A 24,961-nucleotide genomic window follows, 5' to 3' on the forward strand; every position below is an offset into this window, starting at 1 on the left:
AACTTGGAATAAATATTTCCCAGGAGTTACGTATATGTGAGGTGTAATCATAGCTGCCAATGGTGAAGGTGGTGCCTGTAAAATAAAGCCTTCTTGATAGTGTTAACTTTTCTTTTTGTGCTGATTTCAAAGGGATATGCGCTGGAATAAGGGAACTATTCTAAAAGCATCAGTGGACTACATTCGTAAACTGCAAAGAGAGCAGCAGCGCACGAAGGAGCTTGAGAACAGACAGAAGAAGTTGGAACATGCCAATAGGCATCTGCTGCTCAGAATACAGGTTTGCTGATAAATAAGCTGCAAATGCTCTTCATGTTGCAGTGTGTGACTGCAAGTAATGGTAACTGAAGCTTGTTTGTAGGAATGTGGGTTATAAGGAGCCACCAGTCTAATTCATGGTGACCAATGCTGAGATGTCTGCCAAGATTTTTCTGGGGGGAAAAAACCTCTTTTTCAGTCAAAATAACATAAAAACCAGACCTTTGAATAATGGCAAATTGACCAGGCAGCAAATAATCTGATGTCTGTATTTTCCCTTTTTATCTTGATTCTGAATGAGCAAAGGATAAGGAACTTCTAATTTCGGCATGTTAGCTGATGAAAGAAGTGCTGTCTTGTTCCACTTTCTCTGCTGATCTTGCAGTGTGCCATTACAAGCTTGTTGTTTTAGCTTGAAAATGGAAAAAAAAGGGCATAAATCAACCTTAGTATTAGGAATATCCAGAAACAGTACAATCATAGCAGTGATGTGATTGCCTAATATAATACATAAGTAGAAGCAAAACGTCTCTTTTGCTGCTGCATTTGAGAAAGGGCGTTTGAGTGAATTCTTCTATTATTCGTCTTCAGTCAAGTGCATCTGTATGTTTAAATGTGATGGTGGAATTTAAACTTTTGATGAAGATTGAAAGAATCCAGGCTCTGTGTGAAGTCTAAGGCCACATGATTTGCAGAATAGCGTTGCTCAGTTTTGGCTGACCTCTTTACTTACAGTTCTGCCAGACTTGTAGAATGAGAAATATCCCTGCCAGTGTCTCAGCAGAAAACTATGAGCATCACAGAGACATGCTGTGTTTTCACATATGACTTTTAAAAATTACTAAACATGTGCTTCTGCTGTTTCCACACATTCCCCCCCCCACCCCCTTTTAAATGCTTTCCTGACCTGATGCCAGACTTACCTGCTGTGGCACTGGTTTGGAAAGGGGCCCAAGGGGAAACATGTCTGTTCTACAGGGCTCGGGGTTTTGGATCTGGTGTAGGTTCTGAATGGAAGTGTGAAGAACCTCTGTGGGAACATGTTCACCCACCTCTTCAAGAGACTAATGGTCAAGTGAACTTTTGCAGGGTGGAAGTGCTCAAGGTGCAAGCACTTTTTGCTGCTGGAAAGGGAGGAAACAGTTTGCGTACAGCAGAAGGAGACTGTTAAGTTGCAGTATGCAAGAGTGTAGGATGACACGTTTTGTTTTCGGATTTCTCTCTTAATTTGTCCCTTCTCCTCCTTCACAGGAACTTGAGATGCAAGCTCGGGCACACGGACTGTCCCTTGTTCCATCTACAGGCCTCTGCTCCCCTGATATGGTCAACAGGGTCATCAAACAAGAGCCGGTGCTGGACAACTGCAACCAAGACATCATGCCGCACCACACAGACCTGTCTTGCACTACCACCCTCGATCTCACTGATGGTACCATCACCTTCAGTGACAACCTTGGAAACGTGACTGAACCAACTGGCACTTACGGTGTTCCTGCCAAAATGGGATCCAAACTGGAAGATATCTTGATGGACGATACCCTCTCCCCTGTCGGAGTGACTGACCCACTACTGTCCTCTGTGTCTCCTGGAGCATCGAAGACAAGTAGCAGGCGGAGCAGCGTGAGCATGGAGGACACCGACCATGCTTGTTAGCATATACTTGGCACATCTTTCATAAACTGCTTTTTGTTTCTTGATCAGTAGATGAAATAATTTACCTTTTGTAGATTTTTTTTTTTTTGATTTTCCTTCCTTGTGCTTCATCAGTAGCCCAGTGTGTGTGAGTGTGTGTGTATATATTATATATATAGGAGTTTTTTAGCATTTTTGTGAAGAAACTTGTATATTCTATTTTAAAACTACCAATGCCTCCAAAATATTGTACAGCATATGTACAGTATCTGTGAACTGGATTCGCCAAGAACTTTGAACTGGTCAAATCTACTCAAAGCAATAGAATTATAAATGAAGAGTCTGTTTCTACAGGGGGAGGGAGGGGGGAATCATAGAACTGTAAATGCAACCTATTTACTTGGAAACAAAATGTAAAGTTAAAGAATGTAAAGGAACAACAACCACAAAGTCCGATTTGTAATTGTATGAATTGAATAGTGCTGCCTTAAAGATACAGTGTCCCTCAAATGTTGGTCTTTACATGACAAGTGTTTAGGGAGGAGAAATCCCCACCCTATTCCACTCATAATCCAAACAAAAACCAAAAGTGTTGAGACATCCTGATTGTGTCGATTGTGCTAGGAAAAAGCTGTTGCTGAAAATTGCAGGGAGATGAGAGTCTCTTTCTCAGAGTGCCCTTTAATTTTACTCTGAGCTGATTTGGGTTTTCCTTTTGATCATGGTTCGAGTTTTTTCTCTTAGATTTTCATTTTGGTTTGTAACACAATGATGACTTGCCAACAGTAACCCAGGCAGGAACACTGTAAGTTGGTATCAACTCTTTGGGCAAAAATCAGTGCGTTTTATCAGCTGGGCACATTGTGTTGTACATATCTAATTGGCTTTCTGTTTTCTTTTTAAATTGCATTGTACAGTTACTTTTGATTTGCATGGATTCCTTAGTTACCCTCAACTTTTTGTTTTAAATATATTTGTATTTCATTTGTAAGGTTTTTTGCCTCTTAATATTGCAACGATTTTTTGACATTTTTAAAACTCATTGGAAGTTTTCTGCGTTCTTTGTAAACACTTGAAAGGAAGCTTTTCTGCAGGGTTCTGTGTTTTAAGAGAGATTTTGAGAATATTTTGTATATTACAGTCTCACTTTGAAGATGTTTTTAAACACATTTAAGGTAGAATACAAATTTAGATTAGGTAATAAAACGACTCTGTAGAGAAACTGAACTTACATATTTATTTTTAGTGATACAGGAAAAAAAAGTAGTACTATGCTTGGAAACATAACTATGTAGTTAATATACCCGTTATAGCAATTTGTGTTTTATTTCAGCACTGGCGCTGACATAAGGAAAAAAAAAACAAAAAAAAAGAGTAAATTTACTGTATCTGCAAATAACTGTTACTTGATAACAATGTTATTAATTTTTAACATGCAACCATGTTGTAAAAGTAGTTGGTGCATTATCTACTCAAGTGTAGTCCTATGCAATAACGGTAGTTCTACTCGTATTATATCAAGCCTAGGTGTTTTACAGAGGTGACGCATGGTGTTCCAAGCTAGGGGGATCGAATGGATTTCCAATGGCAGCCTACAGCTGACTCGCAAGCGGCAGGCAAGTGTATCTTGTTCAGAATGAAGTGCCTTAAACTCTAGTTGTAGTCTTCCTTGACTAGCACTGACTGAAGTGTGGCATAGGAGAGAGCTTTAGGGTGATGTTTTATAGGACGTTGAAGTGTAGCATGGTGCCTACGTATAGAAAACAAAGAGCTTCCCGTTCTCCTTCGTGCTACACTGGGAATGACATAGGATAAATGAAATGGTTAGTGACTTGAGCGCCAGTTTGGCAGGATTTATAAGGAAACCGTGGTCTCAGCAGTTAGTGGTCAGCAATCAAATGTGAATTGGGTAGCGATGGGACAGTGGGGGACAGCATCAGGGATTCCCTGGCCTGTGGCGTGGCTCGCTGAGCTTTCACCCAAACGTTTCCCCACGGATGGTTCTTGAAGTGTCCCCTGCCTGGCCCTAGTGGCGAAGGGCTCGGTGGGGGCACAGCTTGCTGTTACAGTACTCCGGGGTCTGCATTCATGTTGCTCTTTCTGTGGCTGCTGCTGGCTGTGTCCAGCCGTCTCCGTTTCCGCTTGAGCAGCGAGCTATGTGTTAGCATTGATGCAACCACCAGGTTGTGGCTTTTTTCTTTCTTTTAGGGTTTTGTTTTTGTTTTCTTGAAGGAGGAGCTGGATTTAGATTATAATGATGCCTCTCCCCCCCACCTCAGACTGCTTTTGGGAATGTGTCTTTCCTAGGGTAGAGAAGCTGTGGTCCAGGAGCCTGCAGGATGCTCTGTGGCCACTGTGGTCCCCAGGCAGGAAATGTTCCAGTTCACAGCAAGGCAGCTCACTCTGACTTGAGGATGTGAATATAGGCTTCTGGTGCTGCTGTTTGGTCAGGGTGGCAGGTAAAGGAAATCAGGGCTGCAAAATGCTTGTAGCTGTAACACGGGACTGCATTACCGTTCTCCATTACAGTGGGACAGCTCTACAGCCTTGTACAACAAAATCAGGTGTGCACGCTGGAGCGTAGTTACTGAGAACCACTGAATACATTGACTTTTTGGTTTGACTCCTATGATGGGCATTCAGGAACGGAAGTCTAGACTGTGGTATGTAACTATTTTTAAAGCTTATGTGAAACCACTGGTACTTGCTGACAGCCGTGATTTCTGATATTTTGGCCACATGGTGTGTGGAAATGAGTTAAGATTCAAGAACAGTTACATCAAGAGCTGGATTTCTTGATGCAAGTTGCTATGGTCCCAGCAGCTGTGTGGTGCGTTCCCTGTATGTTGGGTTGCACTGGGGTAACATGTAACTCGGCTGTGACCTGCTCACTGTTCACCCTGCGTTTCCTTAGGTTACAGCCCTCCTCTGAGTTTGGCCATACTTTGAATAGCAGCATGTTGACACTGCAGTGGGGAGGGACATCTCTAGGAGACATGGACCTCCAGGCGGGTGCTAAGTGGAGATGTCTGCCCCTTTGAGCATTGTGGGATGTGTGGCTGTGATGTTTTACAGGGGATCAGTGGCAGGGGGACAGAGACAGCAATTGCAGGCAGGGTTTAGCATGAACTGGGTGGAGTAAGATAGTCAGAAGTTGTTGCCCAGTTTGATGACATGAATGTCTGGTGTGACACTGGGCTTCCCTGGGCGGGTGGACAGAATATCAACCAATGCTCCTTCGCCAAAGCCATGCAACAAGCAGGAACATGCAGAGTACCATGAAGTTCTTCCTTACTGCTTTTGGCCTATAAAGCAATATTTAACTCTTACAACCCGTAAAAGCAAAAAGAAGGTACGTAAGGAAAGCACAAAGCACAAAATAATGCACTTACATTTATGTTGTTTGACATAAAATGCACTGGGGGGGGAAGCTGATGTTGATAATAGTATAAATACCTATATTTCTTGAAAAAGTGACATTAATTACTGCCTCTTGCTATGATGCTTGGTACTGTAATGTTGATATTCATCTGCTGTTGACTGCAGCAATAATTTGTGTATGGTCCATAGCACTGTAAATTATGGATCAATATTAATGTATCCAATGAAATAATTTGAACTGTTGTTCTTGATAGATGGATTAAAGCATTTTGGTTTTTCACATATGTCTGTGTAAGCCACTCGTTTTCAGTGTAAGTGAATCTTTGTTTTTCCATGCATCTGAAGTCTCAGCAGCGCTCCTGTGTTTGTGACCTGGTGGTGGATGTGTCTGTGTTCCTGACCTGCTGTCAATCAAGAGCTCCAGTTGCACCACTGCTGTCCGGTTGTATTTGCATGGTGGTAGCGTCGTGGGGACAGAGCTACGGATCAGGCCCTACTTGTGCTTTGCAAATACACATCCAAGTGGATAGACCTAAAGCTTATGGTCCAGCAAGAGGAACACAGCAAAACATCATTGCTTTTCTGCCCTCCTATGGGCTCTCCCATCCCTATTGCCTCTGTCTTGGTTTGGGCTTAAACCACACCAGTCTCTTGCCCTTCTCAAAGAGGTGTCTGCCAAAACTGCCCCAGCTCCATTGCCTTTTGCCATACCCTTGTCTCAGGCACGAGCTCAGTGAGGCCTTGGGGTGCTGCACCTCTTTGCCCTGCTGTCGCTCGTGCAAAGGCACTACGGACCTGTGTACGGAGAGACCCCAGTCCTCCACTGCTCACCCCGGGTTGCTTCTCTGTACCCTCCACTCACCCAACATGCAAACAGCAGCTCCTGGCTTGTGCTGGTGAGGAACCAGCTGGAGTCTTGTCTTCCCATCTTCATCATCTTTCCCTGTCTCTCTGTTGCTATCATCCCTCCTCATCTTGTTCTTCCACAGGCTGTCGCTTACTGTGCATGGGGTCCTCACTATCTCTGTGGACATTGCTGCAGTGGTGGTGGTTAATGTGTATTATCTCACCCTGAATACCAACCACAGAAGTTTTGAATTTGGCCTATTTGTGTCTTGAAAATCTGATACCTCTTTGGAGTACAGAGTATTTAATTCAGTTGCTGTTAAAAATGACTGGCTGTCCTGCATCAATCAGTTTAAAAACCAACCAAACAAAATACTGGGTGAAACTACCTGACTCTGTTAGGACTGCAGCAGAAAAGCCCTGCTCCCTCTTTGTAGAATACATTTGAGTTAAAGCTTGTGAGTGTTCCCAGCAGGTTTTGTAATGCTGTTTCTTTAGAGATTCAGCACAGTGTTAGAATGTGACATCGTAGTACTGCAATAGGAAATGTATTTATCATCAGCCTAGAATATAATTAAGAGGTTTTAGATGTATTTTGTCATTCCTGTTGGTGGTCAGTTGTGCTACACTGCATTTTGGAAGTGAATTCCTTGCTGTTGGGAGCAGCCTCAGGTTTTGCTTGGGTTGCAGAACCCAGTAGGAGCAGGAAGAAAACCCATCGTAGGGGTAGTGGCTGTAAGCAGTTGCTTGATGTGTGTCAGCAGAGGTGGCCGCAGGTCTGTTCGGGAGCCTTTTAGTTCCTTTGGACAAGCCTGGGAAATGCTGTGCAGGGTAAGAAAGCGGGTGTGAAAGATAAGGCTTCCATACCTGGAGGGGTATGGATTGCTGGGAAGGGCTGTGGCCATGGGATGCTGCAGGGCTCAACTGCATGGTGAGGCAGCACAGCAGGACCCTGTCACACTAATGGCAGTGTCACCATATCACATCATAAGGAAAGCATTGTGCTTTCCTTATGAGAAGGTGCAGCTGGGAGCTTGGCAGCTCCTGGTGCCAGGAAGGAGGTGGGGATTGCGCAGACACAGGGTTGGAGCCACAGCCAGATCAGAGGCTCCACGTAGCAAAGGGGGTTCCTGAAGTTGTGGAGAATCACACAAATTGCCTGTCATGACTTTAAATTTGCTGTAGGGCATCATGTTGGAAGTTAATGTATGCACCTCTTGTACTTGCTGCGTGTTATAAAACCAGCTGATTGTACAACCCTATCCTGACTTACTAGAATCAGTAAGACTTGCAAGATGCTGGCTCACGGGTTACATGCACATGCACTGCCCATCACTGTTGTCTTTGCCTGTGAGCCAAAGTGCACCCTTCCCTGAAACTGCTTAATTTTTAAGCAGGGTTTTGTGAGTGACTCTCTTCACAGCAGCTCATGCTGATCTTCACCAAGGCCTAAGGCTGCAGCTTCTTCCTTGTTTCAACTTTCTCATCTAGGTTGCAAAGGATTCAAAGGTTGCAAAGGCTGAGAAGGATTCAGCTCTTTCAGCGCTGAACATGGACAGATGCATGTCTGAAGGAAGAGAAGCAGCTCCCAGCCCCTTGTGCTGCCATTCTTCTACCCCATCCCTGCGCTTTCTGGGGCTGAGACACCTTTGTGCTCTATGGTCATAAAGGGAAATGATGTTTCTTGTGACAGGCGTCTATATTAATGCTGGCCCTAAGAGTTGTGCAAGGCAATGGGGAGGCTGCTAAGTGAGTAGGACAAGCCAGGGCATGCAAAACATCTAAACATTGATTTCTCTTTTAATGTATTTATAGAGATCGCCATGGGGTTGATGTACAACACTGCATATTGTGGATGCTGTCTCAAAGGAGCTATGGGAGAAATCCTCAATGCCTGATTTATCTGCTGAGGGCAGGACCCCCTGTCAGAGGCTTTGGGAGCTGGGCACAGCCTGTCAGTGGTCACCTCTCTATAGCCACCGGTAGGCTGGGCAGCTGCAATCCTTTGGGAAGGAAGGCAAGTGCCTGGCTGTAGCATGAAATCCATTGCCTGAGCGTGGTGCTCATCCCACGGGAATAAGGCTGGTGCTGGTAAAGGTGCACTGGGTGGCTGAGATGTGCTCTGGGCTCTCAGCAGGGTTTGGTAGGTGGGGCACAGAGCCTGGGTGCTCTGGTCTCTCTCAGACGCTTTCCTCGCTCTCCCACCATTCAGCAGTGCCTCTCCAGCACTCCCTGCTCCCGCTGGCTTTCCTGTCTGCCTTTGATAGCAGCCAGCTAGACACCAGTTAAAAAGGCAGGGAACAGCACACTCTTGTGGGGCTGCATCCTTCCTGCTGCGAGGCTTTAACGCGGGCAGGCTGCCCTCGCTGATCACGCCTGCTGCAGTGATGATCTCGGAGTCACTGGCCGGTGGCATTCCCTGCGGTACCACGTTAGCTCTACCCCGGCACCCGCAGCAAACTCGCCTCGCTCTGAGCCGAGCCGTGATTTAACGCTGCCGTTCACAAGCTGTTTCTCCGAACACAGCGTGCAATTTGTACTGGGGGTGCCGGCTCCAGCCAGACAAGCGTGGAAAGGTTGAGCACGTGTTGCACCACAGGAGGAACAGAGCAGTTGCTGTTAGGTTCAGCGCTGTTTGTTTCGCCACTTCAAACACATTCAGCCAAACCTTTTAGTGCCTTCAAGGTCTCTGGCCTGCTCCGGGTTTTACACCGGTCACACCGAATGCTTTTGACTGGCCATGTGAACAGCAACTGCTTAGATACTCCTTTATTAATCACAGAATGGTTTGCATTGGAAGGGATCTTATTGAAATTAGAGCTCGTATTCTTCCTCTTTTATTCTTCTTTTTCCCTGCTGAAAAGCAGTTCCTGGAGCAGGTTTTTGCAATAGAAATTACTTCAGAACTTGTAAGTAACAAAATAATTTCTTGTTCTCTGACCGCTAAAGTAATTTTGATCAAACAAATCTATGAAGAACTTGTGCTGAGGAGAGCCCAGCTTTGTCCTGTGTGGCTTCCTACTTTTCTATTTTGAAGTAATACGAGATTGGAGGTAATAAGAAAATAAGCAGAGATTTTAGGTCTAATGATAATAGTTCTGTTTGAAAAAGCAGGAATTAAATCAAAGCTGAATAAATGGAAAAGAATTAAATTCATGCTAGACAGTAACAAAAATGCACTGCAAACAATAAGGTGTATTTCAAAAAGTCATTTTTTTTATTAATAATAATTTCCACCTCCTTCCCTTGATCTTCTGATGACAAGCCTGGCAGGGCCACTCTTTATCAGACACTGAAGCAATTTAGCTGCTGTCACATGCCTTTCTTGATATACACGTATTAGTCACACAGCCGTTTTATGTTCTTTAGCATATTTTAGTATATAATTAAAAATGTGGCTGGCTGCTACTAAGCAACCAAGCACGTCAGGGTTGATTGCGTTCTGTCACCCGCAGCAGAAGGGAGGGTAAAAAGTAATAATCATGTGTTCACTTTTCAGTCTTAATTGTGCTCCAGCTCCTTTGATGTGCTGTTAGACACACACACACTGGCTCCTGAAGATGGAGGCAAAGCCAACGTGTGGGAACGGCAGGTGACCTGCAGCCACATCACTGTCAGCAAGAGCACATCAGTCCTAGATGTTGGCTCTTAATGTGTATGTGTGGTTTGGGACACTTTTGGGCTCAGTTTGGCTGGACCCCACCAAGCTGCTGCTTGGCTTTCCATGGGACTGGAGTGCTAAATGCCTTTGGGATCCGAGAGTCTCTCCCTGGACATTTAAAATAGGCAACTCAAGTTGATGTTTGTTTGGTACCTCCTCCATGTGGGTAGGCAGGAGTGGGACTGCAGCACTGAAGGACAATGACTATTGGGCAGCTCATAATCCTAGAATGGTTTGGGAGGGACCTTAAATCTCATCCAGTTCCAACACTCACCACAGGCAGGGACACCTTCCACTGTACCAGGTTGCTCAAAGCCCTGTCCAAACTGACCTTGAACATTTCCTGCACCTCATTCATTTCTAGATAATCTTATGTTGAAAATGGCCCTTCCAGCTGCTGGAAAGGATACAAACCACTTGTGAGTGTACCCAAGTGATCACTATAAACTCCAGGGGAGGAGCACTGAAGCTACAGGTCTCCGGTCTTAGGTCATATTCAAGAGACGGCCAGCACCAGATAAGGTGGAGAACAAGCAGCTCCCCAGTTGGAGGCTGTCAGCACATTGCCCCTCAGCACTGCTGTCCTTGGGGCTCCCTCACACTCCTAAAAAGTTCAGGCCCTCACCTAGCCCCCTGTTGCACTGTCCCTTCTGTTCCAGTGAAAGGCTGACGGTGCAGATGGCTTCCCTGCGAGTGGTAGTGATGCTTTGTCCTCCTGATGGCTGCAGTCTGGACCTGGCTGAATGAACCTGTTTGATGGTGTGGTAACAGGAAAGAACTTCATCTATATCCTGAGCCACTGGCTTACTTAACTCAGGGCATTAAGGGATTATTTCTATGGGAAGATGTGGCTCTGAGGATGTGCTTTTATTGTTTGCTGCGAGGGCACTATGCAAGCTCTGCATGGTAAGGTGGTACCATCTGTGTGAAAACCCATTCTGAAGTTAGAGCTACGTGTGGCTCTGAAGGAGGGATGAGGAAGTATTTTTGTGTATCTTTAGGCACATCTTCTCCAGGCTAAAGAGGAAAATGGATTTATTATGTCAGCTCTATTCCTCATCCCCCCAGTGTCTGTCTCTCGAGCTCATGCAAATGTCCACAGGCACACAGTGAGTGCAGTGATGGAATCATTATTTTAGAAGTTTTCCAGTTTTAATAGCTTTTATTATTTCAGCAGAACAGAAGTCAGCACAGCAGCACAAACAGGTATGGCATAAGGGGAAAAAATAATGCTGTAAATAACTCAAAGGTTGTTTGCTGATTGTGATCCGTTTGATTTATCCTCCAGGGAGAAGGATGACATTACCTTTACATTTTTCAGCTAGCATCTGACGTACAATCTGCTGTGAGTCTGTCAGCATCCTGAGACGTGGCACCAAGGCTGCTTGAAGATGATGAACTCACTTGGAGTCCTCTTTCTCTTGGCTTTCCACAGCTCACCTTATCTACCCAGAAAGCACCACAATGGGGAAGCAGCCCCCGCCAGGTATGAGGAGACCCATGGCACATGCTCCATAGCGATGCCCATGGGGTTCTGTGCGATAGCCTGGTACTCAGCTTTGTTCATAGGCAACACCAATGTAAATCCTACCCTATTTGTCACACCACTTGTAGGGGGTGTGCAGTAAAACCACTGCTATACATTTTGGCAGCAAGATGAGTCTTGCCAGCATGTCCTCAGCATCTCAAGAGTCCCAAGACATAGGGCTACCATGCTGTCAAGATACAGCTCCCATTGTGCTTCAACAGCAGTGATATCTGCTGATCTGTGGCTATGTAATGGTGCCTATAATCCAAGTGTGTCATTCCCTTATACCAGGAGTAAAGGCTGGTTCCTGAGTTACTTTTTTAGCTAGTTTCAGTGAGCTGAAAATCAAGAACAACCCAGAATGCCAAAACCAATGAAGGACGTAACCCACTTCAAATATTTTCTACAGCATGGAGGCTTTTCATGGTGCCATGGAGATGCCCCACTTCTTTTTACATGCTATATGAGTCACATAAACCTCCTGGCTTCAGGGGTCCAACAATAAGCATTGGTGTGACAATGGGAGCTGGGAAAACTCTGGCAGACCCAGGTTGGATTGAGTGAATGAATAAATATTGCTCACTACCTCAAAGGAGACAGTTTGCTATGAACTATGCTATGGGCACTTGGTGGTTTCACATCTGAGCCACCACTTCTTGAGCACTAATGAATTCATTTTAAATAGAGCAACTGAACGAGGTAAATCAGGTCAGAGAATACCTATATTCTTCTTGGTCCACGCAGCTCTGGGGTGTAACCCTGCCCACTAAGTTACGATGTGAACAGCTTCAGGTGTGGGACAGGACCATCAGCTCAGGATCACAGGTCTCAGAGAGCAGCCGGCTTTTCTTCCAGCTCCATCTTGCAGTCCCTGATCCACAGCTTGTATGCTTTTTCCAGGGTCTCTTCACTAGTGTCATTAAATATCTCTGTGAAATAAGACTTGTAGTTAAGAGAACACCAGAGAAGCTTTTCCTGCTTTTCTGTGCTAACTTGTTATGGGGGAGAGTAGCTCCAAATAGTTTATGAGAGTCTGTTTTCTTGTGAGTGTGTAGGGACTGAGCTTCATGCAAATAGTCTGGATGGATACTGATGCAAGAGATCACAACCTGGTCCCATGCATTGCTTCTATGCCAGGGGTTGGTTATTTTGGGTTTTACTTCTAAATCTTATGAGTGTTTAATCCCAGCTATTGACAGATACTATTTAGTTTTCAAGTATTGTTTCTAGGCACACTAATATGTTTAATTCCTTTTGCTAAGGATTATTTAACAAATATTCTCAAGTATTACAGAGGAATTGTTTTTCCCTTATGACATTCTTGGTTTGTCTGCCAGAGTGCTACATTTAGACTGTCCATTTGCAAACACCTTTGTAAAGCGAATTGGTTGATCATACTATAATAAATTATACTCAGTCCTTAACTGAGTGGTTACACACAAGAGAAGGATCCTGTCTCTCAATGGGTGTATTGAGATGTTAAGGAAAGCACAAGTAAAAGCAGGAATGCACAACTGCAGAGCTAAGGGCATGTTTTCCAGCATGTCACTATGCTGGATGCCCATTGCCCCCCAAGCACCCGCTCCTGGGCCCCCGTTGATGTCCCTCATTGCAGTACCTGCTACACCGAGGCCGGTGGGGAGAGGCATCCGGGGCTGTCCCCCACTGTGTTTCAGGCGCTCCATGAGAGCTGTCTGGATGAGGGGCCAGCTGCAGCCCCTGTGCCACACGGGCAGCTCCAGGCCTCTCATGCACTGGATGATCTGCTCCTTCTCCTCGGTGGTGATGAGCCCGCGTGTGTGGGCAACGTATGTCATGAATGCCATGTCGATGTTCACAGCTTCTCCATGCATCAGTGCTGGCAAAACCCTCTGGAATGGAGCAAAGGCGTGTGGGAGGAAAGGTCTGGGTTGGCAAATAGTAAATACGTAGTTCTTTTCTTTCTAAAAGTACTCGTGAAAATTGACATTCAACTCGCAGCAGTACAGGTTTGTTGGATGTTAGCATCTTGATATTTATGGGCTGCAGAGGATGATCCGGTTTATATGTGATTAATTACATGTAAAATCTCTCATAGGGTTCCAGGATCTAATTTTCCTCCCATTCAAATCGCTAATAAAGAGCACTATGGCATGGAGGGAAGAGCTCTGAATGTTGCCTAAGGTCTAATCTTCCCCCTTCATTCCTTACCGGCAATTTCTGGTTGTCTTTGTGCTTTGGTAAGTGCCTGGTAAGAAGCAATAACTGGCCTATGGTCTGAATTGGAAACACAGGTGGAAGTGTGGGAGAAAAGGGCATGGGTCTCTTTATCCAATAGGACCAGGCTGGATGCATTGGGTGACCTGAGGTAGCATGCACAAACCTGGAGTTTAGCTACTTTTCCACAAAGTTTTCATGCTGCTGACTGAAAACATCTTTCTTTCTTTTTTTTTAATATTTTTGTTCAATGGATGTTGCAATATAAATTCTGTCACTCACCATTTCCAGCTCTGGGCTTATAAGGTGACCAAAATCAACCAGTCTGTCCAGGTCATCCTCCCAGAGGTTGGGAGCCAGCTCTTCCAACATGGTTTCAATAGCAATCCTAGTAGTCTGCAGTGCTGCATCCCCGTGGTCAGCACAGCCACTGCAGGACTGGAACTTGGTGTCCAGCAGGTATTTTCCATGTCTTTTGAGCAGGTCGAACAGCCCTTTGTGTTTCATGAGTGCCATCTAGGACAAAGAATGGGAGAGGTAATTAAAAGATAACTGTGTGATCCCTGTATGTGCTGTTGAAAATGTGAGTTTCAATAGATTGAACTATAATACCACATTATCATATTATACACTAGCAAAGAAATCACAGAATCATAGAATGATTTGGGTTGGAAGTGACCTTAAGCATCATCTATTTCCAACCCTCCAGTACCTGAGCACTTGGTACATGGGCAATTTCTACCTCTACAACCTGAAAAAGTGTTTCTGTATTTCTGTAGACACAGCTCCTGGTTAGCATGTGTTTATTTGGTGAATATTCAACAGGTCCCTAGGGAATGTGACCTGTTACACATCTTGTCAGCTATGGTAAGTGAAGATGTGTGCAAAAGGTGGCATGGAAATGACCAGTGGGGCTCTGTTAAAATGGCAGAGATGATGGGAGCACTTGGGATTGCTCTTTGAGCAGGGGAAGGTGGGAAAGCATTGCAGTATAGAGCCTCTGAGGGTTCAGAAGTGCTTTTGTTGTTATAAGTGTGTAATTTTTTGCCCTCTGACTCAGGCATTTGCACTGTCTTGCAGTGGGGAATGGTAACCTGTGGCTTTCCCAATGACTGCCAGAAACCTCCAGGTGTCCTGGGGAATTCCCACTGTGCAAGCACTGAAAAATGCTACTGACGAACTCATCTCTAATATACTTTAATAGCCTGAACCTTTGCTTTATCAAAAGTTTTCAGACCTCTTCAGGCATAAAACCATTTACTGTGCACTTTCCAGGTAATTTTAGATGTAGACTTTATCTCACGGTGGATGGGTTGACCACACTTGACATAGCTAGCGAGGTAGGTGCAAATGATCTGGCAGATTGTTATTAATCCGCAGTATAATGAGCCTCAGGTTCTCTGCCAGCAGTTCATTTGAGTGCTATAGATCAGCCTCAATGGGAAGATGCTTTTTTTTCCCTGGTTGTGCTGTGTCTGTGTCTGGCCTTGAGTGCTGGGGTTTACTCAGCAGGGTTAGTACCAGGCACTGTGTGTAAGGGAGTTCTAACAAGTTTAGCAGCTGTAAAAATATATATATCTGCTCAATGAGAGTTATAAGTCCCCATGCAGCCTAATGGCCCATCTTTGTTTCTATAAGATGGTTTATACAATGCCATGAATGCTGATGAACATTTTAACAGCACTGTGGCCTTTTGATACTTAAAAAGAATTTATAAGAAAGATGGGAACAGATTTTTTTAGTAGGCCCTGTTGTGGACAAGGGGTAATGGTTTAAACTAAAAGAGGGTAGATTCAGACTAAAGAATTTTTTATGATGAGTGTGGTGAAACACTGGAACAGTTGCCCAGAGAAGGGCTAGATGACTCATCCCTGAAAATACTGAACATCAGGTTGGACGGGGCAGTGAGCCATCCGATCTAGTTGAAGATGTCCCTGCCTGTTGAGGGGGGTTGGACTAGATGACCTTTAGTAATCCCTTCCAACCCAAACTATCGTTCTATGATTTCAGCTTTGGAAAACTGCAGTTGCAAAATTTCATACCTTTAAAATTTCACCAAGGCCGTTGGAGATGTGTCGCCGAGGAATGCTCTGGATGAAGGATCTATCCAGGAAACTGGCTACAGGGGGGGTGTAGCCCCCGAGCTTGTTCTTACACTGCAGAAAATTCACCCCAGTCTTTGCCCCCACACTGGCATCAACGTACGAGAGGAGGGTGGTTGGGACCCGAATGTAAGGGGTACGTCTTCTATAGAGAGATGCAGCCAGCCCTACGATGTCCAGGCAGACGCCTCCTCCAATGGCAATGATGGGCTCGGTTCGCCTGTCAATGCTGAAGTTCTGGACTTCTTGTAAGATGTTCAAGACCAAGTCCATGGATTTTGTCTCCTCAGTGGTAGGCAAGGCAAGGATTTTGTGCTGAACATTATTCTCTTCAAAGTATTCTCTGACTTTGGAGCCATAAAGTTCATCAACGACTTCATCTATGACAATAAAGCGCCTCAGCTTCTTATTGCCACTAGTGGCTAGCTCTAGTTGCTTTGGGTCAGTAAGGTGACCCCAGAGCAGAGTCGCGTTAGCAGGATCCAGTATATTGTATGTTTCTGCCACTTTGTAGCAAAAATAGATTGGAGCTTCAATTGTCCAGGAAATCCCACCTTCGGAGATGCATTCACCTCTGGCAAGGGTCAGAAAACATGGCTTGAAATCAGTATGTTCTTCTTTTGTACTTTGCATGTCTGAACTAAGTTTAAGGATGTAGCTGGGAGGTGGGGAATGTGGAGTCTTCTGCCTGTGCACTGCAAAATGCGGGGCTGTGAGGGTGGGATGGCTCTCCTGGGTGTCAGGGCTCAACTGCTTTAGTACTGGAGAAACCTCCCATGTCTTAGTGAACAGTCAAATGTCTGAATTTCTATGTGGTAGTGATCAGACAGGGCTGGAGCATGTTATTCATGCTGGGAGTTGAAAACCTCAGCAGAAAACCCCAGACCAGTCATTTCAGCTTCCAAGATGTGAGCGGGGAAAAGATTGTCAAAATCTTCCAAAGTATTTATGGAGCAAACATCCTTTGCCCAATATATGTGGGTGATAAGAGTCGATTTATTCCTGTCTCTACACACAGCCACACACCTCCTTACCAAATAGTGCTTCTGCAATGCTCCAAATGGAGCCCTGGATCTCTTTACCTTGACAGAGGTATGATAGAAATTTATCCCAAATGGGAAAATAGTGATTTGAGGGTTGGGAAAGATTTCCATACTGGAGTTTTAAAGGATAGACGAAAGCCTACAAAGCCAACATGTAGTACCTTAAAACAGTGAAGAACAAAGCCCTATGACTCACTTATTACTTCTGTGGGACAGGGGGAGCAAGGGGAAAAGAAGTGGCTATTTTAGTTTGTTTGGAATCAAGAAAGAGAAAAAAAAAGGAGAGAAGGAAACTGCAAAATCTATTTTATTTAAGACCTCTTCTTTGAGCTGCGTTTGGGTAAAACCTGACAGTTTCTGTGAACCTTTGTTTTGTGTTTTGAATGAGCAGATGGCTCATTGGATAATCAGATTTCCCTACATGCCCGATTTCTTTCTACATGACTGAAATTTCTCTTACAGGTCCAAATAGATGCTTCTCTGTTTTCTTTACCAAATTGCCTCTAAGTCAAACTTCAAAGTGTTAAAGAAAAACAGTGAGGATTTATATCTCCCAGAAAATGTCTTCTGGGCTTTTAAAATGCAGTATTAGAAAAAACATCATTGTGTGCATTTTAATGCACCAAACATCCACCTTTTAGCTCTGCTTTGACTGCTTGTGCACCTATCTCTGGTATGTTACCCTTCTAAGAGACAGGATAATTTTGAATGTTAGTTGGTGGAATCAGATTTGGGTGCCACATGGCGCAGCTAGCATCCATTGCAACCTGGGCCTTAGGCTCATTCTGCTATTGACCGAGGTCCAGCAGACTGCCTTTGGGTCTGCTGAGATCCTTTTATATCTGCTGCAGCTCCCTCTGAGCAATGCTTGTGGGCATCCACAGCCCATTGCCAGCACTGTTGAAGATCCTTCCAACCTGCCTGAGTAAAGGGTTAGATTTGTGACATTAAAACCTGAGTATGAGAAATGCTAGAAAACTGTCATGAAAAACGTAGCTGTATTAAAGAAGACTTGCATCAAAATGGGGCTCCATGTGCTCATGACAAGGAGTATCCTGTAATTAAAGGATAATTCACTGGAAGGAAGTAATATCAGCAAAGAGCTGTATGCATCCCTGGGGAAGATTTGTCTCTGTCCTCTGTCTGAAGCAGCATTAGGTGACTTTGAGAGATGTGTTATGTATGGGTTTTGCTCCTGTCAGTGACCTACTGTGTTTATTTTTCCCATCTAGGCATTTCATTTATCTACAGCTGTCTCTATAAATGCATCTCTCTCCCATGCCTCTACATGAACGTTTGCACACAAAGATTTCATGTACATACAGGAGGGAGAGCCCATGTGCAGCATTCAGAAATCCCTGCCTGAGCTTTCCACAAGTTTAAAGTAAACTTCTCATCTATAAAAATTGAGGCTGTTGATAAAAGTCCCTCCGTAACTTGGCTAAGTCATGCCAAGAACAACAAATACCTGTGCTGCCATGTTGCACCTTGAAGCCCACTCTCCCATAGTTTTACACATAATGGTGGGTTTAAGGTTCTTCCATCTGAGATGCATCCCTCCATGGAGAGACCACACAGTCTGGCTAGCCAGAACAGTCGTTCATGAGCAACATGGGCTCCGATACTTACATTTTTGCTTCGGAGAGAGTTATCTTGTCCTCGCAGCCAGAAAGGGCTTCTCCTTTCTTGATCCGGCACCACGTGCTCTTGACTCGCACCAGTTGGAAGTCTGTCTGCCGGGGCTCCCGTGGCACAGTGGCTAGGGCTGCAGTAGCAGAGGCCTCTTTGGACACCGGCATGCTTCCAGAAGGTAAAATCTCCCTGTCAAGAGATCTCCTGTAACTTGGTGGGTGGCTTTGAGGTGCCTTTTAAAGGCTGCAGGTGATCAGTTGTTGGGAGGGGAGGTCTTGTCTCTATGGAGGAAACTAATTACAAAACTAAGCTTACCTAATGCGGGATACATGTTAGGGATGGCAGGAGCTTTTGAAGACACGTGCAGGTACCAGGATGGGGTTGTATAATCGGCTGATTTTATAATGCGTAAGAAGTACAGTAGAGTGCATACATTAACTTCCAACACGATGCCCTACAGCAAATTTAAAGTTATGAAAGGCAATCTGTGTGATTCGCCACAACGTTCTCCACTTTGCTGTGTGGAGCCTCTGGTCTGGCTGCGGCTTTAAGCCTCCCTTGTGAGGTGAGGCAGGAGCATGGGGCTGGGGTCAATACCAGCTGGTTAAACCTCTTTTGGGCTCACATTCCTGGCAATCTCTTGCGTTGAGGAACTGATTTTTCTTTATTTGATGTTGGTTTTAGTTTTTATGGTTATGAAAACAAATAGAAGGGCTCTTTGAGGGATGAGCTGAGTTTTGAGACCCCATCGCCCTGCCCCAAAGGCACCTTGGTTCTGGCGGGGGTGGAGTCAGCCAGAGGGATGAATTCGCCTTCTCTAGGAAGCAATGGCGTGGTGGAGTGACCAAGGGATGCACAGTTCATCTTCCAGCTGGGGCTTTCAGAGGGCCCTGGGCTCAGCTTGCCACACCAAACATTCCCTTGGCACCCAGCTCTGTGTGCTGAGCACAGGGGAGATCTTCCTTTGATTTCACCAGCACTGCCTAGAGGTACAAACCTGTCTTCACCATCTTCTTGGCCATGTTTCTAAAAGCTATCCGGAAACAGAGATTAAGAAAAACAAAACTAGACGTAAAAGCAGAGGCTGGAAAAAGTGGTTCTTCAAGAGCCCATCAGGACAAGACCACTTCATTTCAGGTAGATGTAACTACAGCCAAACTCACTTAGGAAACCTACATTTACCTCAAAATTATTTTAGGAAAGAGCTATAAGCACAAACTTTAAAGCAATGTAGCCTTGCTTCAGGAAGGATAATAATTCCTAACATCTAGTTCTCACTGCTACCTTCATCTCTGGATTGCAAAGATTCCATTTTACAGAAGAGGAATATAGAGTCACTGGAATAGAAAGAACTTGCTCAAAATCACCTCCAAAGCTAGTGGAGGGTGGATTAGATGTCTTACTAAGGCTTTTAGCCAGTTTATCAAATTCTATTCTGAATTTTTACCTCCCAATCCAAACACAATTTGGATTGCTTTCTGCAGGGAGTACAGGTCTAATGCAGTTTGTTTACTAACTCATAAAATGGAATAATCTTATGCATTCAAGGAGGTCTGTCCTCTTTGCCTTGTTTATTTGTTCTGATTAATAGCAATCCACTGAGCACTGGGAATTTATTTGCTTTTCTTTCACTCTTTTGTCCTGTGCATTTACTTATTTTCCATTTATACTTTCCTATTCTATTCTGGGGGCACTGAAATACCTTCAGTTTCATTCTAGACATTTACAAAGTGACTTTCCAATGTCCATTTGCTTGCCGTGGCCAAGACCTGCCATGTCTTTGTACCATTGGTCGTGTAGAATGGATGCCAAGAGCCTTGAAGCAAAGACCTGCTCCTCACAGCTTGTTCACCTCCTCTGCCCACCCATGGACTCTAGCCACACTTTGCAGGAACATTGGGCTGGTCCTTGACTGAAGAAGCCAAGGGTGATACATCCCAGAGGTGAAAGATGCTACTCTGGTTATGGGGTAGTCCATGTTTCCTCATTAACTTCAGTTTGCGTTTCATCCGTGTGAAGAGGAGACGGCTGGCTGACCTCGGGTCCATCACATGCTCTTCAGTTACTTTGCTTTAATACCTCACCAGCCTTTTCTGCTCCAACTCTCCTGCCAGCCAACTTAGGCTTTTGAATACTTTGAATGTTCCCACTTGCTTCTCCTGATGCTTCCTCCAGCCAGTGCATTCCTGGGACCCTTTCTGGGGGTGCAGGTCAACTGGTACCTGTGTGATACAACCTCCTCCTGCCCATGCAGAGATCTGGCCTCTGAGCTGGACCCAGAGCATCTCTGATGTTCAGCTGTGCAGGGCGATGCTGATCTCATAATTATGGATCACTTGTAGGTAATCTGGGGTTCAAAGTCTTGGGACTTTTTGGCCTCATACCTGATGCTTTAGCTGGGACACATGTCTGTGTAACCAGAAGGTTATGAAACTGCTGATTACCTCCTTGAGACCCAGTAGCTTCCTGGGGTCAGGATGTGAGCATTGCTCTTACGTAAAGCAAAGGCACTGAGAGTCTTTTGTCTCTTTTCATGTGAGGTGGGGTTGGATCTCACTTGCTCCTGTGCTCTGGGTGGGGGCAGACGGGTGCAGCTGGAATGGGTGCAGCCCCAGCCTGGGGCCATCCTCCCTGCGCATCCTCTGCTCAGGTGATTGCGGGTGAAGCCCATCCCCTCGACTAACCCTGAGAGCCGCCGTGCTGTTCTCCAGGGCAGCAAGCCCAGGGCAGCAAAGCCACAGCAGCACCCTCTGCGGCCGGAGGACAAGAAGCAACATGCACAACCCTGCAGGTAAACTCCCCGTGTGGGGTGGGGACCTCCAGGACAGATGGCGTGACAGGAGGGGACCCTGTGATGCCGCAGTCCTGGGTCACCCAGTACCTGCAGAGATGTGACCTGCAAGCTCTGTGGCTTGGCAGAAAGGAGCAAACAAAGGGCTTAATGTGGAGAGGAGTTTGAGGCTGAGCAAGGGAGACGTGTATGCAGGAATCTGAAGTGGAGGGAGGAGGATGCTCCCAGGGGAAATCAATGGGTGGGAAGGTGGGCACTCGCAGTACCAAGAAAGCTTTGGCTGTAACTGCTTTCTGATGGATTGGGATGCTTGTATAAGTATTTTTTCTTCAGCTTTAACCTTGCCTTGGTGCTTCCGATGCTAGCCCTGTGTGCCTGGCGTGACACACACATGAGGTATTTGCTTCCTTTCTTGTCCCATTTCTGAAATCAACAGCTGAGGGTGGGAATACAGGCTGCTCTGAACAGAGAGACTTTGCTCTCTCACAGCTTCATGTAAAGCCCACTGGAGCTGTCAAAGACTCCCCTTGACTGCCTTGGGCTTTTCAGGTGTGTACCACTTACCCCTGCCTCATGCACTGTCCTTTATGTATTAAAGGTGTACTTTGCATGCTGTCTGCCAGTGACTCCAGAGCCTCCCCAGTCCAAGCAGGGGAGCACAGGGCAGCATCCTGCTTTTCTACTGCTTTTCCAGCAGTAGAGCCCATAGAAAATGCACCAGTCTGCACATGTTTTCCTTGCCTTCCCCTGAAGTTCAGGTAGAGTTTAGCACCCTGGTTCCTCCCATGAGCAGCAGCTTCCCCGCCTCAGCTACTTCGGCTCTGCACAGGATGCTCTGCAATGTTTAACAGCCAAGGAGTTGGGTTTGGCCCATGCTGCCTGGCTTTTTTCCCCTTGTGGGCTATGACAAGTCTGTGCCTAAGTGCATGGCCCTGCCTGGGCTAATGGGTGGTGGGTTTGGAGCCACCAAGCAGCCCCAGATGTGCCACAACCACATCCTGCTACCACTCCATCCATATGGTGGGCATACATCACAGCTGGGTTTAATGTGTTTGGGTCAAAAAGTATCATAGGTTCTACTAAGAGGCTGCAATTTTGTGTGCAGGGTTCTGGTGGGTAAGGACATAGTTTGAGCATTGTATTGTAGGTTTCATAAACAGGGTGGCCTGGTATAATGCAATAGCTGAGGTGTATTTGCAGGCTAAAACAAAGTGGTGAGTGTTGTGATAAACTGTTGTCAATGCCTGAGGTGCCTTGGTGAATGAGATGGCTGCAATTGCTCGGGATGGTTTAGCACTGAGCATCTCCTGCCTGAGCACTCGGTACCTGAGCATAGAGCTGTCTGGCAGCATGGTGTTTGAGTGGATCAGGATCAGTGCTCTGCCCTGGCTGGGAAGTGAAGCTCTTCTGGGGCTGCAATATTGACCTAGAGGCTGGAAGGTGAAATGGGAACCAAAAGCCCCAAAATGGGAACCAAAGATCTGGTCCTGCATCTTTGCTTTGATTTTGCCAAATCCAGACTGCCTCTGTGCCATCCCCTGGGCAGCACCCTACAAATCGGACCCTGTTGTTGGCTTTCCTGGCTCCCCCACCCAAAAAATGCCATCTAAGCCCAAGGCTCAGAGTTTAATTTCCCTTGTGGAGCAGCATTTCCATCCATGGTGCTGCACTGCTCAGGGGACGCTGATGTCCCCACATACAACTTTGCCCCCACCTGCAATCCTGACTCCTGACTTTAGTATGAACCACAAGTGCATGATTTCAGAATCAGTAGAAGCTGCAAACTGCTATTCAGCTTAGCTGTAAAACAGGCTGACTGCCCTTGGCATCTACCAAGGAAGATGCTGGGAACCATCTTGCTGGCAACTGGGGCTCATTTCAAGAAGCTGCTGGAGGCTTTGAGCAAGTCTTTCATACTCTTTCATAGTGGGACTTGAACCCCTCTGCTTTGCACCTGGCAGCATTTTCCTCCTCTGAGTGAGCTCTCCTTTAGTTTTACTGGCATCTTTCTTTCCTTTTTCCTTTCCTTTCCTTTCCTTTCCTTTCCTTTCCTTTCCTTTCCTTTCCTTTCCTTTCCTTTCCTTTCCTTTCCTTTCCTTTCCTTTCCTTTCCTTTCCTTTCCTTTCCTTTCCTTTCCTTTCCTTTCCTTTCCTTTCCTTTCCTTTCCTTTCCTTTCCTTTCCTTTCCTTTCCTTTCCTTTCCTTTCCTTTCCTTTCCTTTCCTTTCCTTTCCTTTCCTTTCCTTTCCTTTCCTTTCCTTTTTTTCCCCCTTGTATGTATGGAAAAGATAATGCACAAGTAGATGGGGAAAGGAAAGACATGTCTGTGCATAGACAGAGCCATAGAGAGGCAGCCAGGTGATCTAGTTTAGTGCTTAATATAGTCCAGAAACTTTGCTGGGGTTGTGCAAACGTATGCACTGAAATGAACCCTATCTCCTGCAGGAACATTAAAAGATAGTAGTTACATAAATTTCCTCTCACGTTAGTGCTCAGAGCCTTGAGCACAGCCAGGCCATGAGCTCTGCTCCGTCTTGTCTGGTGCTTGCATAAATGAAGCCAATTCTGACCTCTGCTGTTGGCGCAAAGCATCATCAGGCTGCAAAAAGCACAGCATTTCCTGAAGAGGTTGTGTAATGTTAGAGATGGAGTTGCTCTTAGCAGGCACCGCATGCTCTCCCTCCCTGCTAGCACTTCTTGATGCTGGTGTTATAACACAGGTTACAAAACAGCTGGAGGTAAACCTTGTTTTCCTCCCCCTTTGCATGCCAGCGGAATCTTGTCTGTTACTCATTCAGAAGCATAACATGATGATTACTAAAATCCGACATGGATTATAAACACGTTTTTACCCTTTAACAAAAAGCCTCAAGTGCTTGGCAGGAGGACGAGCAGATCCCAGCCTCCAGCGTCCTGCAGCTGTACAGCAGGAGCTGGAGATGCTCGCTCATGTAAACACACACAGTGTGTCTTCACACCACATGTAGCTGGGCTGAGGTCAACAGACTGACATGATCTGGGAAGGGACGGTTATTCCTGCATTATTTATAAACGTTATTCCTGCAATTAATTATAAAACTACTGAAAGAGGTGTAAGCTGCCCCTGATGGTGAGAGATTGGCATGAGATGTAAACCAGGGGCTGCTATAGCCAGCCTCAATCTGCCTTCCTCCTACATCAGATTGGGCTACTGAGAAGAGCATGATGCTGTTTAGATGACCCCTAAATCTGGTCTAAGCTGTAATTGCCATGTAAAATGCACATATGTTTTATGTTCCTTGTCTGCTTCCATAATTTTTTTGTAATCTGGATAACGAAAACCAGTGAAGTTGTCTCAAAACCCAACAGAGTTGTCACTGTAGTAACTCCAGAAAGCTGAGAAATGCTGTTCTGAGAAACAGACCTTTGGGGAAGTTTAGACCTTTTTCCGTTCCCAAAGACATGAGTTTATTCATGTGGTACCCCTTGGTACCAAGGGAAGGAGCAGTCCCCAGCACCTGGAAACCCTGGTGCTCTTCTGATGAAGTCATCTTGGTGTACTGGGGGGGTTGTAGAAAGAGACACTCAAAGTGGTCATCTCCACAAGGAGGAGACTTGAGATTTCTCACATCCTGTGTTGAGGATGGGTTTTAACCAAGAGTGGGTTAAAACACCATCAGACCCAGTGTTCGGGGAATATATCCAAGCTGACATTTTAAGTAGATAGGAGAGAAATGGAAAACAGAGAAGTCAGAGGCATTTATGTATCTCCCGTTGCATTTGCCTTCCTACAGTCTTTCTCAGTGGTGGGCTATGGGGGAGTTGCCTGTATGAGGTAATACTTTGATGTCCTCGGTGGCTTTATACCAAAGCTCTGCCTGCAGGCTCTGGGGCAGTTGGATGCCTCCTCAGCA

General features: G+C 45.5%; 2 protein-coding genes across 9 annotated transcripts in view; one reads left to right on the plus strand and one right to left on the minus strand.

Annotated features, from left to right (window-relative positions):
• MITF (melanocyte inducing transcription factor) overlaps positions 1–5,555 on the plus strand; it is a 102,273-nt gene extending 96,718 nt beyond the window's left edge. For all 8 annotated transcript variants that reach the window (XM_062630309.1, XM_062630311.1, XM_062630313.1 and 5 more), the window contains 2 exons: positions 133–280; positions 1,510–5,555. In XM_062630309.1, coding sequence (XP_062486293.1) covers positions 133–280; positions 1,510–1,911 — 550 coding nt within the window. In that variant the 3' untranslated portion in view covers positions 1,912–5,555. The remainder of the gene's footprint in view (positions 1–132; positions 281–1,509) is intronic.
• Positions 5,556–12,134: 6,579 nt separating this feature from the next.
• LOC134169542 (2-epi-5-epi-valiolone synthase-like) lies at positions 12,135–18,446 on the minus strand. Its single transcript, XM_062630190.1, has 5 exons — positions 18,277–18,446; positions 15,545–16,178; positions 13,785–14,018; positions 12,925–13,177; positions 12,135–12,235 (listed from the first exon to the last, which is right to left on the minus strand). Exons 1-5 carry the CDS (start codon positions 18,444–18,446, stop codon positions 12,135–12,137), a joined length of 1,392 nt encoding a protein of 463 aa, XP_062486174.1.
• Between the last annotated feature and the right edge of the window lie 6,515 nt (positions 18,447–24,961).

This window comes from Pezoporus occidentalis, unplaced genomic scaffold (assembly GCF_034315485.1).
Source record: "Pezoporus occidentalis ecotype Australia unplaced genomic scaffold, CSIRO_AGI_Poc_V1 ctg35, whole genome shotgun sequence".
NCBI classification, from domain to species: Eukaryota; Metazoa; Chordata; class Aves; order Psittaciformes; family Psittacidae; genus Pezoporus; species Pezoporus occidentalis.